At 40.6% G+C, this 20,525-nt stretch overlaps 1 protein-coding gene across 4 annotated transcripts in view; it reads right to left on the bottom strand.

Moving 5' to 3' along the window:
- Positions 1 to 20,525, bottom strand: part of AKAP6 (A-kinase anchoring protein 6) — a 599,671-nt gene that overhangs the window by 379,769 nt on the left and 199,377 nt on the right. For 2 of the 4 annotated variants that reach the window (XM_086363674.1, XM_086363676.1), the window contains one exon: positions 7,354 to 7,711. In XM_086363674.1, the coding sequence (XP_086219800.1) occupies positions 7,354 to 7,677 (324 nt within the window). In that variant the 5' untranslated portion in view covers positions 7,678 to 7,711. Of the gene's footprint in view, positions 1 to 7,353; positions 7,712 to 7,929; positions 8,045 to 11,659; positions 11,865 to 20,525 lie in introns of those variants that run through there. The other 2 variants (XM_086363675.1, XM_086363677.1) reach the window with 2 other exon arrangements.

Below are 20,525 nucleotides of genomic sequence, written 5' to 3' on the forward strand. Positions count from 1 at the left end.
GGGACAAGGGAGCCTGGTGGGCTGCCGTCTCTGGTGTCGCACAGAGTCGGACACGACCGAAGTGACTTAGCAGTAGTAGTATAGGAGACAGGGATCAAGACCATCCCCATGGAAAAGAAATGCAAAAAAGCAAAATGGCTGTCTGGGGAGGCCTTACAAATAGCTGTGAAAAGAAGAGAAGCGAAAAGCAAAGGAGATAAAGGAAAGATATAAGCATCTGAATGCAGAGTTCCAAAGAATAGCAAGAAGAGATAAGAAAGCCTTCTTCAGCAATCAATGCAAAGAAATAGAGGAAAACAACAGAATGGGAAAGACCAGGCAATGGCACCCCACTCCAGAACTCTTGCCTGGAAAATCCCATGGATGGAGGAGCCTGGTAGGCTGCAGTCCATGGGGTCGCTAGGAGTTGGATACGACTGAGCGACTTCCCTTTCACTTTTCACTTTCATGCATTGGAGAAGGAAATGGCAACCCACTCCAGTGTTCTTGCCTGGAGAATCCCAGGGACGGGGGAGCCTGGTGCGCTGCCATCTAAGGGGACACACAGAGTCGGACACGACTGAAGCGACTTAGCAGCAGCAGCAGCAGCAGCAGCAGAGATCTCTTCAAGAAAATTAGAGATACCAAAGGAACATTTCATGCAAAGATGGGCTCGATAAGGACAGAAATGGTATGGACCTAACAGAAGCAGAAGATATTAAGAAGAGGTGGCAAGAATACACAGAAGAACTGTACAAAAAAGATCTTCATGACCCAGATAATCATGATGGTGTGATCACTCAACTAGAGCCAGACATCCTGGAATGTGAAGTCAAGTAGGTCTTAGAAAGCATCACTACGAACAAAGCTAGTGGAGGTGATGGCATTCCAGTTGAGCTATTTCAAATCCTGAAAGATGATGCTGTGAAAGTGCCGCACTCAATGTGCCAGCAAATTTGGAAAACTCAGCAGTGGCCACAGGACTGGAAAAGGGCAGTTTTCATTCCAATCCCAAAGAAAGGCAATGCCAAAGAATGCTCAACTACTGCACAATTGCACTCATCTCACATGCTAGTAAAGTAATGCTCAAAATTCTCCAAGTCAGGCTTCAGCAATACGTGAACCATGAACTTCCTGATGTTCAAGCTGGTTTTAGAAAAGGCAGAGGAACCAGAGATCAAATTGCCAACATCCGATGGATCATGGAAAAAGCAAGAGAGTTCCAGAAAAACATCTATTTCTGCCTTATTGACTACGCCAAAGCCTTTGACTGTGTGGATCACAATAAACTGTGGGAAATTCTGAAAGAGATGGGAATACCAGACCACCTGACCTGCCTCTTGAGAAATCTGTATGCAGGTCAGGAAGCAACAGTTAGAACTGGACGTGGAACAACAGACTGGTTCCAAATAGGAAAAGGAGTACGTCAAGGCTGTATATTGTCACCCTGCTTATTTAACTTATATGCAGAGTACACCATGAGAAATGCTGGACTGGAAGAAACAAGCTGGAATCAAGATTGCCGGGAGAAATATCAATAACCTCAGATATGCAGATGACACCACCCTTATGGCAGAAAGTGAAGAGGAACTAAAAAGGCTCTTGATGAAAGTGAAAGTGGAGAGTGAAAAAGTTGGCTTAAAGCTCAACATTCAGAAAACAAAGATCATGGCATCCGGTCCCATCACTTCATGGGAAATAGTGGAAACAGTATCAGACTTTATTTTTTGGGCTCCAAAATCACTGCAGATGGTGACTGCAGCCATGAAATTTGCAGCCATGAAATTAAAAGACGCTTACTCCTTGAAAGGAAAGTTATGACCAACCTAGATAGCATACTCAAAAGCAGAGACATTGCTTTGCCAACAAAGGTCCATCTAATGAAGGCTATGGTTTTTCCTGTGGTCATGTATGGATGTGAGAGTTGGACTGTGAAGAAGGCTGAGCACTGAAGAATTGATGCATTTGAACTGTGGTGTTGGAGAAGACTCTTGAGAGTCCCTTGGACTGCAAGGAGATCCAACCAGTCCATTCTGAAGGAGATCAGCCCTGGGATTTCTTTGGAAGGAATGATGCTAAAGCTGAAGCTCCAGTACTTTGGCCACTTCATGCAAAGAGTTGACTCATTGGAAAAGACTCTGATGATGGGAGTGATTGGGGGCAGGAGGAGAAGGGGACGACAGAGGATGAGATGGCTGGATGGCATCACTGACTCGATGGACGTGAGTTTGAGTGAACTCTGGGAGTTGGTGATGGACAGGGAGGCCTGGCGTGCTGTGATTCATGGGGTCGCAAAGAGTCTGACACGACTGAGCGACTCAACTGAAATGAAGTGATCCAACCACATATACGAACCGAGCTACCCAAAGATGCCCAGCCCTTGCCCTAGGCAACTGGGATACAGTGGAGAATTATACATTTGAGGTCCCTGGAACTAATACAAACAAGTAAATAAGGAAATTAAAGCTAATGATAAGAACTATTACCAAAAATAAGATGAATAGTGGACTAGATAATTGCTGGGGGAGGAGATGAGTGTTTTAAGAATAGGGATCAGGAATAGCTTCTTTGAGAAAGTGACATTTAATATAAAATCAGAGGGTGAACCCCACTCTGAACATTTTCCAAAAGCATGTCCCAGCTAATGTAAGTTATATACCAACAGGATGGTAGAGAAGACCATGACGACAAGATTTAGAACAATCAGTGTGAAAGGGAGTTTGAGGTGTGTAGACAAGTTAGGTAAGGGTAACTCCTTTTTCTGTGCTTGCCTTTCACCAACCATAGCATGTGTCCCAGCTCACTCCCAAACCCTGCTCAACCCTCTCCCAGGTTTGTGCCTCCAGATATCAGAACTGGACCGTGCCTCTGGCTCACTGTTTGATGAGGATCCAGAATCTACCAGATCAAGCTAGAGGATGAGCGTTTCTAGGCAGAGGACACAGGAAAAGCTATGAGGCAAGAACCAGCCTAACATTTCTTTGGAACTTTCAATCCACTTGGAGCTTTATAAACAAGGGGAAAGTAACAGGAGACACGGATAGAGAAGCAGGCAAAGACAGAGCCACAGGAAGAGAGCTGGATTTTATTACAAGCCAACAGGGAGCAAGGAGTCACATGACCGATTTACATGTTCACAAGATCTCATGGCTGCTATGCAGAGAATAAACTGCAACACAGTAGAAGAGGCTCTAAAAGTAGCCCAGGCAAGCAGCAACACGGCTTGACCCAGCTGGCAGCAGTAGTATAGGGAGAAGTGAATGGATCTAGGGCCTATTTTGAAGATGGATCCCTAGAACTTTTAACAGACATATATGTGGGGTGTGGAGTCATGTTTTGGCTTGGCAAAAAAAGGGGTGCCTTTTACTGAAATTGGGAAGACAGCACTGGGGAGGCATTCAGGGCTTTTCAATGAGCATATCGGTTTGAGATGCTCACTAGAGACATAAGATGTCTGTTAGGAAGTTGGGGCTCCTAGAAAATGTTGTGATGGATATACATAAATTGAGAAATTATCTGTGCCTAGATGGCTGGACCATAAAGAAGACTGAGCACTGAAGAATTGATGCTTTGGAATTGTGGTGATGGAGAAGACTCTTGAGAGCCCCTTGGGCTGCAAGGAGATCAAACCAGTCAATCCTAAAGGAAATCAACCCTGAATATTCATAGGAAGGACTGATGCTGAAGCTCCAACACTTTGGCCACCTGATGTGAAGAGACAACTCATTGGAAAAGACCCTGTTGCTGGGAAAGATTAAAAACAAAACAAAAGAGGGTGGCAGAGGATGAGATGGTTAGATAGTGTCACTGACTCAAAGGACATGAATTTGAGCAAACTCTGGGAGGACGGAGGAGGCTGGCATGCTTCAGTCCATGGGGTGCAAAGAGTCAGACATGACTTAGCAACTGAACAACAACAAGACGGTCCTTAAAGCCACGGTATTCCCATCCTTGTGATTTTTTTTTTCACTGTATAATAAATAAACTGAATAATTCACCAAGGCATAAAGACAACCGATGCCCCACAGCAGATGGCTGGCTTTGCCCCCGGACTGGGCCTGCCTGTCTGGTTTGCATGCACCTAACTTAAGAGCTCGGAGAAGGCGATGCCACCCCACTCCAGTACTCTTGCCTGGAAAATCCCATGGACGGAGGAGCCTGGAAGGCTGCGGTCCATGGGGTCGAAAAGAGTGGGACACGACTGAGCAACTTCACTTTCACTTTTCACTTTCATGTATTGGAGAAGGAAATGGCAACCCACTCCAGTGTTCTTGCCTGGAGAATCCCAGGGACAGGGGAGCCTGGTGGGCTGCCATCTATGGGGTCGCACAGAGTTGGACACGACTGAAGCGACTTAGCAACAGCAGCAGCAGCACCAACTTAAGAGCTGCTTCTACAAGGATGTCTTGCTGTGATTCCACATATAAAATTCTGTGACCCAGAGCCCTTTTTTCTTGGGGATCCAGTGTGGAAATCTGAAGAATGACATGTATTTAAAATATTTTTAAATGCATCTAAATGCTTAATTGGTTGATTAAAAAAAATATTACACAGAGGGGAAACTTAAATAAGTAGGAGACCAAAACTAAACCCTTGTGTTGACAGGGCCATAGCTCACTCATCAGAGCTCTTTGACTTTGGGTTCAAGGCAGAAGGGCTCTATTATTAGACTTATTATTAGAAAATTCTGTTATTATAATATTCAGAGACTGTTGGTTAAGTCACCCGATAAACTAAGCATCAAAGAAAGTAATAATAGAACTCCTAGAATTAAGTTAACATAAGACAATTTCACTTTACCCCTTAAAATGTTATTAACTACTCTGTGACCACTGTGTTGACTTCCTGCTCTCAAGGGCTCCATTCTCAGCAGGGCAGACAGACCACACAGTGGGACAGAGCTAGATGGAGGCAGGAAGAGTGAGTGAGAAGGTAATAGGCAGTTCCAATGAGAAAAAGTAAACTGCCCTACAGGGGATTTCTCAACACTGAACAAAATCCTGGTTGACATACAAAACTTCATGTTCCATATGGAATGAAAATTTAAGTTTTTACCTACGCACTATTGATACAATTAAATGTTGTTAGTTGACACATTGTTTTTAGATGCCCTTAGCATTTTTAGTCAGAGAAGGCAATGGCACCCCACTCCAGTACTCTTGCCTGGAAAATCCCATGGACAAAGGAGCCTGGTGGGCTTCCGTCTATGGGGTCGCACAGAGTCGGACACGACTGAAGCGACTTAGCAGCAGCAGCAGCATTTTTAGTGGAGTCTTATAAGGAGATTTCCATCCCCCCATTCTCATTTATCATTTACCACATTTTCTGTGTAAATCTGAAAGATTCTGTGCTTAATTGGGCTTCCCTGGTGGGCTGCTGTCTATGGGGTCACACAGAGACGGACATGACTGACACAATTTAGCAGCAGCAGCAGGCGGCTCAAACAGCAAAGAATCCTCCTGCAATGTGGGAGCCCTGGGTTTGATACCTGGGTTGGGAAGATCTCATTTTAGAGAGCAACAGTTAACTTTCCTTGCAAACTCAATCCTGCATTTCCTCATGGGAGTCACAGAAGAAGTGCAACATTAGCAGGAACAGAGGAGAGTAGGATTGCTGAGGAGCCCCCGATTTCCTTCTATCTCCAATCTGGAGGAGCTAGAGGGCTGGTGGTGGTGGTGGTTTAGGCACTAAGTTGTGTTCGACTCTTGCGACTCCATGGACTGTAGCCTGCCAGGCTCTTCTGTCCTTGGGATTCTCTAGGCAAGAATACGGGAGTGGGTTGCCATTTCCTTCTCTAGCTAGAGGGCTGCTCCTCTGATTAAAGGGACTGTGCAGCAGGACACACCACACTCTGCTGCCACAGGGGGAAGACCAGCCAGCTGGCACTCGAGTAAAGCTTGTTCCCAGCTGTCTCTGATACCCTTTTGGTGCTTTCTCCTTCCTAAGAACCTATAGAAAGAAGATCACCCCACCTGCTCAGCCTGGGAAAGGCCAAGACACCTTGGCATTCTGGCCTTTTTGTTTTTTCTCTCTAAAACCCCTCCCCTTCCCTTTCTTGAAAACTCTCTCTTTTGGAGTAGCTGGGTCCCAGATTTGCTGAGCCAGTCTGAGGAGGCTGAGCTAGATCAGCTCCAGGATTTGGGGCACCTGTGCTCCCTCAACTGTCCTTTCCCCTCACGATGATGGCTGCATCTGATAAGTCACTTAAGCATTAAGATCCAAGAATCTGTTTGATCTTTGGTTGTAGATCATTTGATATGAACCAGTTCAGGCAGAGGAATTCTCCTTAGGATCTCACCTAACTGACTAGAAAATTACATTGGGGTTTGGGGCCAATGCCCTGCTGCTGCTGCTGCTGCTGCTGCTAAGTCGCTTCAGTCGTGTCTGACTCTGTGTGACCCCATGGACTGCAGCCTACCAGGCTTCTCCGTCCATGGGATTCTCCAGGCAAGAACACTGGAGTGGGTTGCCATTTCCTTCTCCAATGCATGAAAATGAAAAGTGAAAGGGAAGTCGCTCAGTCGTGTCCGACTCTTTGCGACTCCATGGACTGCAGCCTACCAGGCTCCTCCATCCATGGGATTTTCCGGGCCAATGCCCTAATTGGTTATAAATCTGCCTTGCTTTTTTGCCCACCATTGACCTGAGCGTGTATTTCCCTTGGGAACCTGGAAGAGAGAAGAGGCCGTCAGAGGGCAAGATTCCCTGTATCTTGAGATCCCCAGGCCAAAATCTCTATTAATAGCACTCTTCACTAGTATCTCCATTTCATTATTATCAACAGTCAGGCTTCTGAAGGGCTCAAGAAGTTACACACATTCTTTTAATGTTTGAACTTTAGATGAGTTGTTATAAAAGCACCTTTGTTCTGCATGATGCATTGTACCTGGATGAAAGAACTCATTCTAAAAGGAAAACACTGCCCTCCCCCACCATGCCAGAATCCATGGTTTGCCACAAAGGCAGCATGGACTTCAACAGGAGGTAGTAATCACATACATATACAATCATGGCTCAGTTTGACCTTTTTTTTTTTTTTTTTTTTAATCTATGAGAGTCTTTAGTAAACCTTTTGTAATATTTTTATTCTTTACTACTGATTTCTATGGCATCGCACAAAAATGCCCCCCTGCTTTCCTCATTTCTCTGCATTATCCCCTGAGGTCAGTTTTATTTTAGGTGCTCAGTTCACAAAGTAAAACCAGGAAAGAAACCTGCCCATGTTTAGCTACAAAAATAATAGTTTCAAACCTGTTGTTCTGATTTCCTTCTTGGATGCTTTCTCATCGAGAATTACAGAACTCAGGCTCTAGTTACCGCAGCCACCTTCAGACTTCTGTCTGGAATGGACCTGAGCCCAGAGACCGTCCTTACCTTTAGTTGAACTAGATGCACATCCACATGCTTGCTGTCTGAGTCCTGCTGGACTGAATAGGTTAGGTCTCGGACCCTCTCCGAGGTCATCCGGAGCCAGGTCTCAATCTCAGGTAAGTGGAGGACAATCTTCCAGTCGGCTCCTGTATGCAATGGGGGAGGCTTTTCATACTGCTGGTCGGGATCCATGCCTCTCATCACCTCTTCTCCTCCACCCTGCTCCACAGTAGGCGTCAAGTTGATGGCCATGGGTGAAGCATCAGTGGCCATGGGATCCAGGTCCTGTGACCTCAGAGGGGAAAGTGTCACGCTCATGGTTAACATGGAGAAGTCTAAATCTTACTTCTTTCCAAAACAGCTGAAAGGCAAGAGGAAAGAAGAGAGCAAAAGTCAGACAAGATTGCCAAATAAAGGAATGATACTTCACAGAAGAAACAAGATTTCTAAATTAAGCCAGCTTTCTAAATTAAGAAACCACAGCTCATAACAAAAACAGAAAGAGGTGCTTTGAGTTTCTACCAGCTAGACCCAAGATTCAGCATAAAACAGGAACACAAAACTGATGGTATTGCCTACCCCAACATCCATTCTTTTCTTACTCCTTAATAATAAAATCCTAGTTTTCAGTTGTGTATACATTTGCCAAGAATTTAAAACTACATTCCCTGCCTCCATCGGAGCTTGCTGTGGTCATGTGGCTAAGTTCTGACCAATGAAATGCATGGTTTCTTTTAAGATAAAGTTGATTAGTTTACTAATGATCTAACTATGTCATTTATCTTTTTTCTGTAACCAATTTGACATAAAATAACAGCTCAGGATCTTATACTTTAAACATTTTTAATAGACATTATTTTTAGTTTCAGGAAAAACTTCTACTCGGGGCAATGGGTTCCTTGTCCTTTTCTAAGTCTTTTTCTAGTTCTATGCATTCAAGTCAGTTTATAGCCTCATTTCCCCATAGATGAAAGGCAGCTGATCAAAATATGAAATGTGATTATAATAAAGTAGCTATATTTCTTTATATGCTTAAGATTAACTTAATAACAAAAACAAAATTATTTTACCTATAAACATGGAGAGGGAATAAACAAAAAAGTTCCCAGTTTGACTTGGAATATGTAACATTCCATATAGGAATGAGCACAGGGAATAAAAGGACTTATTGAAATGACAAAAGCCTTAAGAATAACTTATTCTTATGACATATTATTTCAGAAGCTTTCTAAAGCATACTCCCTTTCCCAATTTCTTGATTTTTAAAATTACATGAAAAGGAGGTTTGCAGATGAATTTTTGAAAACAAAGTTATTTGCAAAGAGCAAAATATTATGTTATAAGGTAAGTTTATCACATTGGTACCTGCCTTAGAGAATCGTTTTAGGCTTCAACAGCTTTCCTACACCTGATTGCAAGAGGGAGAAATCCACACCCCATATTTTTAACCACTCTCACATGCAGCCTTTAAAATAACAATAATACTAGACTTGACTGTTTTTAAAAAACTAACAGAATCCTGCTCAAATTCTTCCAGAAAATTGCAGAAGAAAAGGTCTCCATCACCCTGATACCAAAACCAGACAAAGATGCCACAAATAAAGAAAACAATAGGCCAGTATCACTAATGAACATAGATGCAAAACTCTTCAACAAAATTCTAGCAAACAGAATCCAGCAACACATTAAAAGGATCATATATAGTGATCAAGTGGGCTTTATCCCAGGGGTGCAAGGATTCTTCAATATACGGAAATCAATCAACGTGACACACCATCTTAACAAATTGAAAGATAAAAACATATAATCACCTCAATACATGCAGAGAAAGCTTTTGACAAAATTCAATACCCATTTATGATTAAAAAAACCCCAAAACTCCCCAGAAAGTAGGCACAGAAGAAACTACCTCAACATAGTAAAGGCTGTATGTGACAAACCCACAGCAAACATTATTCTCAATGCCAAAAACTTAAAGCATTTCCTCTAAGATCAGGAACAAGACAAGGGTACCCACTCTCACTACTATTACTCAACATAGTTTTGGAAGTCCTAGCCACAGCCATCAGAGAAGAAAAAGAAATAAAAGGAATGCAGATTTATAAAAGACGAAGTAAAACTCTCACTGTTTACAGATGACATAATACTATACATAAAAAGCCTTTAAAAATGCCACTAGAAAATTACTAGAGCTAATCACTTAATATAATTAAGTCATAGGATATAAAAGTAATACACAAAATCCCTTGTATTCATATACACTAACAATGAAAAATCAGAGAGAAATTAAGGAAAAATCAATTAGAAGATATCAAAATTTCACTGAGAGGGATAAAACTCCAGAAGAGTGAGCTTTTTTATGTTCAGTCACTCAGTTGTGTCTGACTCTTTGCAACTCCTTAAACTGTAGCCTACCTGGCTCTTCTGTCCATGTGATTTTCCAGGCAAGAATACTGGAGTGGAAATACTGGAGTGGAGAAGGAAGTGCCATTCCCTTCTCCAGGGGATCTTCCCAACCCAAGGATCCAGTCCAGGTCTCCTGTATTGCAGGCAGATTCTTTACTATCTGAGCTACCAGGTAATGTGTATTATTTACACCAGATACGTCAGTAAGACTTTCCAGAGGAATAAATATGGAAGATTCTTCCTTCTGGAAGTTTGCATATTAAGACTGATAACACAGATGTAGTTATATATGTAAAGGACAAATAGAATAGATTAAAACAAATAAAAACATTAAAGAAAAATGTATTAACACCTTATGTGCATCACACACAAGTAACGGGCAAAGAAACCTTATAATCAAGCTGCAAAAGCAAAATTTTCCTGTATCTACCCTGTGACTCAGATGTTAAAGAATCTGCCTGCAATGCAGGAGACCCAGATTCGATCCCTGGGTCAGGAAGATCCCCAGGAGAAGGAAATGGCTACTCACTCCAGTATTCCTGCCTGGAGAATTTCATGAACAGTAAAGCCTGGCAGGCTACTGTCCATGGGGTTGCAAAGAGTCGGACATACTTGAGCCACTAACACTTTTCAAAAAATTTCAACCTGCATGGGATGTTTCTATATTTAATTGATCAAACTGTAAAGAGAATTCCCATAACCCAGTAAAGCAAAGCAATACTTTACTTGAAGTATATTTCAACTTCTGTCTATTTGCTTTCCCTCACATACCAGCTTTGCCCCTGGGGAAGGAATACCGTATGTGTCATAACAGCAGAGCAAGCCCAGGAAGTGGCATAAAATTGATTAATTACCCATTTTCATGGGAACTAATTACAATAAACATTTAATTTTCAATTCCAGTAGTTCACAACTAAATGTACCACCCATGGATAACCACCCTCTATTTCTGATTTTCACAAAATTACATCTGATTTCCAAGATAAATTAGTACTTAAAGGAAAACTGCCTCATATTGTAGAGATCTACAATAACAATCTTCATGTGCATTTTTCCTGCCCTTATCTCAACTACTCAAGCTTGCTTTGCCATCAAATTAATTACTCTATTTGAATGCAAACAAATAGTAGGAAATTCAGCACAACTCTATACATCCTTTCAAATTCTAAGTTTTGTATTTTTCTTTTACAGGGGTTCATGCAATAAGATTCCTTTCCAGTCACAGATAAATTTGAGGGGGCGTGGGGGGAAGTCAATAGACCACAACTTCTGAAGATGCAAATGAAGCACTGATTCAAGTATATACGGATACCTACGCAGTTATAACTCTGGCTCTAAAGCTGTACGAGAGGAGTGATCAACCAGTTTTTTGGAACCCAATGACCTCCTGTTCCCCTCCCCCATCAAATGCTTATCTGTGGTCACCTTTCCAGCATTAGAGATAATACCACCTTTATCCCAGCTGCTGTTAAAAATAACATAGCTCAAATCCTTTCCTTTCCACAAATCCATAGAAGATTCAACATTTAAAATGCAAAAGGCAAAAGCAGTAAGGATTTTAAAACTTTAAAAAAAATTTTTTGTGGGAAGGTTTTTCTCACCACACTCTATTTCTCATCCTACAGAAACTGAAGAAACATGCCATGGATTGCTCACTAACAAGGACTGCTGCTGCTCAGGACCTCCCTGACAGTCCACAAGTTTTCAGTCGAAACCTGACATTAGCAGAATATATTCAACGTGAATAAGACATTTAAATAAGGAGTGTGTTCTTTGACCAAAGTAGGAAGCAAAAAATGCAGCTACACACGCATCAAAACTGCCCACGTCTTTCTCCTATCCCTTGTGATTTCTTCTGTTAAATAAAAGAACAGAAAAGCCAGAAATCTGCTGCTGTACTCACTGTAAATGCTTTTGTCCCTAAAGGTCCTTCAGGATTAAGTGCCTGGCTCCTCCTCCTCTCCCCACTCGGGTTCTCTTCTTATAGCCAAACAAGATAAAGGCCCCTATCAGGGCTGCTTCATGCCAGCAGGACACTGGCGAGCCTGTAGAGGACCAGCTTCAAGCACTCTTAGTGCCCTAAATCTCCAGCAGAGAGAGGGCTACTGCACTGTCCCTATTTGGAAGCTAATGTATAAGCTCCAGTCCTGTGCAGTCATAGGCTGGCCTTTTGCGAACAAGCAGTGATAAGGGTGCTGAGAAAAAGGAGGTAGTTGCCAAAATAAGGATCACTATGCAAAAGAGTATTTGGGTGGACAGACCACATCCAGGCATGGTCCAGAAGAATCAAGACCATATGCCCCCAAATCAAGCAGTTTAAAGCAGGATAAATTTTTAAATGTACAAATAAATTAATAGTACTATAGCAACATAACCAGTTGACAAAGTCAATTTGAGCTAAATGCATTCATTCAGGCCCTCTCTCTTTTCTTAGGAAGAAACTGCTCTTCCCCAAACAAGAGCATCTTCATGTTTGAAGTTTGAAAGGTGGTCTTATCATCATGTAAATTAACCCCAAACCTAAATACTCACTGTCAATCTTCCTGTACGCTGCTTACTCCCCCAAAAACAAGTGAGAGACTAAAGCATAAGTCTAGCCAAATTAACAAATCTGCTCACTACAAAGGACATGCTACAAAGCTGAGGTAGAGAAAATTAAGTTAGGCATCACTAAGTGTCCTTTTTTCTTTTGCTTCATTTTTTTGCTTTCATATTCTCATAATTACCCTTCACAGAACCTATTCATAGAGACACTGAATTTTGAAAGAGGAAAAAAAGTTCCACTGGAATGCTTTGGTTTTTGTCTATGGCTAGCTCTCATGCTTTGACTGCATTAAGGAAAAATAAATGAACTCAAGAGGTGCACCCTATATCCGCTTCCAGGACTCTGGAATTGGGCTCTGCAAAGAAAACACAAAACAAGCTTAATAAATGGTTTAATTAAATGTCTCGGCCTACCCAGATGAATGAGGCTCTAATTCATCAGCTAGTTTTAAATCTTGCTGCCTGTCTACCTCCCCAGCCTCTTGTGAGGTCAAGGATCGGGAAACTTTAAGTGGCTTTAAGTTCTTTAAGAGGAGAGCCAAAGAATTCCTACAGAATATTGTTAAATTTGTACTTAGGGGGAAAAAGAGTGCCTTTTGTAAGATGTTCCTCAAGAAGTTTCCGTCATTACCCACTCCTCCTTTATCTTGGCCCTCCTCTCCCAGCCCCAAGCCCTCCAGCACTCATCTGGGTAACACTGTTTAGTGAGATCAGTGTGATAACCTCAGATTAGGCTCACTTTCTAATCCTCCTACGTAACAGAGCAGCCTAAAAATGGATATCAGTGAGAAGAAACTCAAGCTTCAAGTACACAGGCTTAAGGAGTAGGGAGCGGGATGAATACAGCCTGTAAATAGTGGGGCCCAGACAGATTTCTATAATTTAAAAGACCTTCTTGGTGTTATCACTGATGTTCTCCCCCATCCTTTTACCTTTGATATATCCTTTGTGTATGGCTGTCCCCTCAAGCAAATGGCTGATTACTTCCTACTAATCACACAGACCATGAGCCCTCTCCTGAGTCACTTCTCAATCACTGCTAACTCCCTCACCCAGAGCATGGGGTCTTGTGTCAGCCATAATACACTTCATCAATCATCTTCCTTGCTTAACCCTTCCTCCCGCCCTGCCCCCACCCACTTCCTATTATTAGATTCTCTTCCTGTGGCATAGACACCCAGACTGACTCAGTTAGTCATCACACCTCCCGTGAATTCCTTCCATCACTGCAGCGGTCAGTTCCTGTCACTCAGAGATTTGGTTGGCTACTTCACTCCACTTGGGGTGGGGTAAGGAGCACTAACACTCATCAGCTGCGAATAGTGCCCACAGTCATGAATTTGTGGATCTGAACTCAGGGATGCTAATGAGTATTCATATTTCTTACCCCCACCCCAGGTGCTAATAATCACCTTTAAGCATTAGGCAGCCATCCTTCTGTTTTTCAAGAAATTGTCCTGGGAAGAACTGGATTTGTAAAACTAATACATAATTGATATAGTCATTACTTTTGTCAATGCTGTTAATACAAAGAAAATGAAACAAGATTTATATCAAACCAACTGACATTACTGAGAATCAACTATATATAAAGCACTACGTGTGTATATAACTCATCAGATTTACTTTCAAGGAAATTATAATTAATGGAGACAATTTCCCTCCCTCCAGTCTCCCCTTAGACACACACACACACGTGCACACACACTCATCTACTAATACCCTTAACATAGGCAGAATGTGGGCAAACAAAGCCCTGTGGGGGCCCTGTGGGGTGGCATTAGTCCTGGATAGAGGAAAGATAAGGAAGAACCTGAAGAGGGAAACATTTGAGATAGGCTTGTAAAAGTGGGTGTGATTTAGATGGGCAAAAATACAAGGGAGATGGGGAAAGAATTCCACCCTAGGGGAAATACTTGGACAAAGACACCTCAACATCAAGAATTGGGGAGAATCAGCAAATAATTCAGTGTTGAGAGGAATTGGGAGCTTGATGGAATGGGAACCAGAAACAGATAAGACTACAAGGTAAGCTCCAGCCGTGTTATAAGAACACTTTGAACACCGTACAATGGAGTTTGGAATGAATCTCACAGGGATCAGGAACTCTGAAAAGATTACAAAAGAAGAGCGAGAGAATTACAGTTGTGTGCTAGAATGAGACAGGAAAAATCAATATACAAACTCTTATTTACCAAGAAAATTAAATGAGAAAGAAGCATTATGAGGGAATCAACATCTTTTCCAGGCAAACTTCATCAATATAAAATGTAATATTAAAAATTTCTTTATACCCCATAAAAATCAGAAAGAGAGACTGATTGAGACAGAAAGCTACAAGTCTAACTTTTAGATCAGAGTGATTAAAGGAGTTCTGTGCTCTGTTCTACCTACTCCATTAAATATAAAAGAGTTCCCCATTTTTAGCTCTCTATTAACCCTAGCATCATATATCTGAAGTGGAAAAATTTGGGGGATCATTTCATGCAATGTTTTACTTTTTTCTTATTATAAAATTTTTTAACTAATTAAAAAGTAACAGTAATTCAAACATTATAAAAATAGATAATATTGAAGTTAAATCTCCTCCTCTATCCCAATATTCTCATCCCCAATCAATAAGTGATAAGAGGCTATTTATCTTTTGTGTCCTCAATATATAAAGTAGAAAGGAAATGAACCCTAAAAGAAAAGTTGTCTTTAAAGATTCTGAAGCCTAAATTAGTCAGTTATCTCTATTAATGAAGCAATATAGAAATGTTTGCTAATTTAGTGTTTATTTACCAGGTACTAGTATGAATTCTACAAAAAGTTGTCACTGACAAACTGAAATAATGCTGGGCAATTTCTGCAAAGAAACAGCCAACTGAATATATGTATCTAATTTGGCTCCTTCTAAGGCAATGGCACCCCACTCCAGTACTCCTGCCTGGAAAATCCCATGGACGGAGGAGCCTGGAAGGCAGCAGTCCATGGGGTCGCTGAGGGTCGGACATGAATGAGCGACTTCACTTTCACTTTTCACTTTCATGCATTGGAGAAGGAAATGGCAACCCACTCCAGTGTTCTTGCCTGGAGAATCCCAGGGACAGGGGAGCCTGGTGGGCTGCCGTCTATGGGGTCGCACAGAGTTGGACACGACTGAAGCGACTTAGCAGCAGCAGAAACCTCTAACACTACTGCAGTGGGGTTTTGGTTTGAAATTTAAGTATAAACACTCAAGAATGGGAGGAAAAACAGTAATATTTTTAGCAGCTGAAAATCAAATGAATAAATGATAAATGCCTCAGCCAACCCAAGAAAACAAAATCCTAAACCAGTGGCACAGAGAGTAAAGAACAAACCTGATTTTACCGTAGAATTCTTTAAGTATTTTGAAATTGGTGGAGCCAAGATACCTCTGGCATTGGGGATGGAAAAGTATTTAGTGAAAAATTAACTTTACCCAAGAAAAGTCCGGCCTTTGTTCCAACTCCTGAGAGGTAGCCTCTAAACTTCTAGAATTCCCTGAGCGATAGGATTATTTTTGTTGTTCATGGTGGGCCCTCAGACAACACCTGATAGTCTACACTAACATGGTGATGCATAATGGGAGCTAACCACACAGAAAGACCATTAATGCAATTAGAGGGTTGGGGCCTTGAGCAACCATATGGGCAATCATTCATGCCTAAGTAATGAAGCCCCAACAAGAATTATCAACACTGAAGCTCAAGCACACTTCCCAAGTGGGCGATACTCCGTGAGTACGGTTATACACCAAGCACAAGAGGTAATGCATCCCTAAGGACATGGATGCTTTGTATTTGGAAATTTCCCAGTCCCAGATTCCACCCTATGTTTCTTCCTTTGGCTGGTTCTGATTTGCACCCTTCTGCTAGAATAAAACTAAAATCATAAGTATAGTGCTTTCCTGAGTTCTGTGAGTTGATCTATCGAATTATACAATCTAAAGGAGTCTGTGAGAATCTCCAAATTTATCATTATCTGGTCTGAGTGAGGACAGTCCTGGGGACCCCAGAACCCACAGCTCATGTCAGAAATCTTGGGCAAACTGGACAGTCTTGAAGAACTGTACCCTTAACCTCAAGTTTCGCCTAACTGTGGGTAATGGAGCAATGCTATGTTGAGAAGATTAATTCTGATTGAAAAATGTTTAGAGACATTAGAATTTTAGGTCTTTCCTTACTCTGTGTTGCTGGGTAGTTGCACTCACTCCAGTTCTAGATGTTTATTCTTCAGAAAGAATCAAAGGATCTCTGGACTTAGGGGCTCTGGGCAGTTGAATATAGCAGTACCTTGAAAATAGGGGAATTGAGTTAACAGGCATTTGGAGTGCTGAGACCCCGAGTCCTCCTCAGCAACTTGACTCTCCAAAGCCTTCATCCTCCATTTAGGAGATTAGAGACACCTCCCCCACCCCCACAAGTAGATTTGATCAGTCCAAGAAGATACAATAAAAAATCTGGCACATCCAGCACCATACAATGACATTCAGGCCTACCCACACATTCTGAGATTCAATCAGCTTTCTAGTCTCCTACTCCTAAATATGATCAGGCAGTTAAGGACTAGCAGAAATTAAGGAAAAACTCTAATTTGGATAACAGTCCCAAAGGAAGCAAATAAAAAACTTCAACCTGGAGGAAACAGACTATGTGAGGAGAAGATGATTTGGTTAAAAATAAAAATTATCAGAGATAAGATATCGTATCCATGAAACAAGAACAGAATTTTATTTTAAAAAATGTATAGAAAAAAGAAAAATTTGGAAAAATAAAAACATGATAGCAGAAAGAGAAATCTTAATATAATGGCTGGAAATAAAGTTGAGGAAATCTCACAGAAAGTAAAGCAAAAGATAAATAGACAGAAATTAGGAGAGGAAGATAATCAGGGACCAATCCAAGAGGTCCAAGAATAGGAGTCCCTGAAGATGAAATGAAAAAGAAAGGAAAATATCATTAATAAAATCTTATAAGAAAATGAAGGACATGAGTAAGAAGACCCACTCAGTGTATGAAAATAAACACACAATAGGACACTTTATTGAAATCCAGAAAACTAGGAAATTAAGATTTGGGTTAAATGTAGAGGCATATACAAAGAATTATAAATTAGATTAATTTAGATCCTAATAGTAACTATGATATTGTGATTTATAGTAAGAATATCTATTTTGTCTTTATCCCCATTTCTGGCATAGAGTTCCTAAAACTCTGGGAATGTCCAAAGCACAATAGCAAAGATATCATCTTTCGTTATAATATTTGTTCTTTTGTCCTTCTTCCTGAACTAGCTCCAGAGCCATAATGGTGAAAGGAGTGTCTTGTTATTCTTAAAAGTCCCTTTCAACCACACCTGAATTTACGTTAATGAGGTAACTTTCAGAAAGGATGAGGGCTGATTGCCAGGGAAACCAACCAGATTAAGACATTGGAACTTTTGGCCCCACCCCCCCCCCAACTTCTAAGGGGGAGAGAGGGGCTAGAGGTTGAATCAAACACTAACGCCTATGATTTAATTAATCATGACTGTGCAATAAAGCTCCATAAAAACCCAAAAGGACAGGCTTTGGAGAGCCACCAGATTGGTGAACAAGAATGCATCCACAGGCTAGGTGGCTGGTACATCCCAAACTCCACGGAGACAGAAGCTCCTGTGCTCAGGACCCTCTGGACTTTGCCCTGTGTATCTCTTTATCTGGCTGTTCACTCGTATTCTTCAATAACCTTTGTGACAAAATGATAATATAATAAGTAACCTGTTTTCCTCAGTTCTGTGAGTGGTTCTAACTAATTAACCTGAGGAAGGGATTGTCTTATAGCCAGTCAGTCAGATGCACAGGAAGACAATATGGATTTGGAACTGGCACCTGAAGTGAGTAGCGAGAAGGGGACAGTCCTGTGGGCTGAGCCCTTAACATGTGGAATCTGATACTATTTTCAGGCAGACAATGCCAGCACTAAGTTAAATTACAAGACACCCAGCTGATATCACTGAGCTGTTTTGTGTGGTAAAAACCACACACTCAGCAATGCCAAAAGTGAAGAAGATTATTGAGAATGGAAGAGACAGGCAGAAGTGAGTTTTTCCATAATAGCAACATTGGAGACTAGAAGACAATTATTTTCCTCAAGAAGAAAAAAGAACTCTAGCATATAATGGGATACCGAGAATAAAACAGTTTGATAAAAAAAAAAAATCAAATGTGAGGACACGATAAGAGACTAGTCTCTTCACATTTAAGTTCACAAGAAAAGAAACCTCCCACACACTTTTCTCAAGAGATAACCAGTCTCTTTGGTAGGTACTCCACCAAAACAAAGAGGTAACCAAGGAAGAGGAAGTTAAAGGATGCAACAAACAGGAAACCTATCACCCCAGGGTGGTAAAGAGGAGAAATTTAAGGATGCCAGCCATATACCAGGGCAAGGAAGGCATCCAATCCAGATTGGACCAGGTCAGAAGGCTCTCAAAAAGACTTCTCCAAACAGATGACAATGAAAGAAAACCTGTGCAAATGAACACAATAAGAAGAGATTTGTCGATCTAGCGGAGCACTGGAGATTGAATTAGAGACACAGAAAACTAAGCAAATAATAACAATAAACTCTAGAAAAAAATTAAAAGGTGTATAAAATAGAATAGGAATTATATTATTCTATGTGGTTTAGCTAAAAATTGCATTTACATATTCTTAATAATAACACTAAATGTTGATGTAATCCAAGTCACAACATGTTTTTGCAGGAAGAACTGGGGGTAAGAATTGTGTGTGTGCACCCATGGGCATGTGTGCCCCTGTGAGAGAAAGTAAGAGAGAGGGATGGAATGGGGAAACAAGCTAAATAAATTCTTATCTTTCATAGTGAGAAGTCAATAGATAAAAATAAGAGAAAAATACTCAGGAAGTAGTCATGCCATTCTATTGTTCTAAGACAAAGGTACTTACCAAAGAATCAGCTGACAGATGAAAATGGTTGCCTCTAAGAAATGGAAATGGAAAAGAAAGTCTAGAGGCTGCTGTTTATCCAAAATCCCCAAGCTACTTGACTCTAAACTATTTGTGTATAAGCATACAAATTTAAAATACCTAGATTAAAAAATAAAAGTGTTTCTTAATTGCAGGACAGGGGTTTAATAGACTCAGGTACATTGAGAATTTCCAAATAAGGAATAGGAATATATGACTTATTTGACTATGAAAATGATTACTTTTGTTTGCTTGTTTCGGGTAGAGAATGGCACAACACTGGACGGGGCACTCAGTAACCATGCTAAGTTTAAATCTGTGCCTACCCACCTGTTAGAACACCCTATTTTAAAAGACAAAATGCTTATTGTGACTCAGTTCAATAATAAGGTTGTATTTGTTTCATTCAAATAATTCCTTTAAGAAGTAAGTGCTTCCTATAACTAAACCTTATCTCATGATGAAAGCCACAGATTAAGGGACCAAGCTGAAAATAAGGTTATTTCATTATTTGTTCCATGAGTAGATATGTTCTAGAGTGAATAACTATTATTTCTGACGACAACTGAATCAGACTAAAATACAAAATCATGAACTGAAGCCAGATCTTTCAACTAATATTACATTTGTTAGTACCATTCATGCTGCAACCTGAGAACACATCAAACAACTACCCCACAGTACTATTCTTTGATCAACAGAAGGCATTTTACAGGTGATGAACTCTCATAAAGACCAGGATTTTCAAAAGCATTATTTCCTATTCATTATTATTTCCTATTCACCCTAACTTCCCAGACATGCAAAAAAGATTTTCTTTAGAAGATTCTAATGTCAGATTTAAAAATACTAATGGAGACAGTAAGAGCTCTTAATATTTAATGGTCTGATGTGATCACAGATTCTCTCTCTGAATGTTCTTTAATACAGAAAGAATAATTAAAGGTCTGGTATTATATCTGCTTTTCAAAGAAACAATTTCAGCAAGGTAAAATTTTTTCAAATATTTTACAATGGTTTTGCTTAAAATGAATCAAGTTTATTAAATACTGTTAAGTATTTCTGTCCATCCAGTCATCTAAATTGAAGATTGGTATCCCTGATAAAGTATGACTTGCTCCAACATGAACTGTTGCTTTAAAAAATAATTCCTAGAATAAATAAAAGTTCTACACTATGGACCTGCAAAGAAAAATAAAATATATATATTTCTAGTAAAAAAGAGATAGATAGAACAAAAATAAATATG

Source organism: Bos grunniens, chromosome 21 (genome assembly GCF_055505025.1).
Source record: "Bos grunniens cultivar Pamir isolate PY7600 chromosome 21, Bosgru_T2T1.0, whole genome shotgun sequence".
Classification (NCBI taxonomy): Eukaryota; Metazoa; Chordata; class Mammalia; order Artiodactyla; family Bovidae; genus Bos; species Bos grunniens.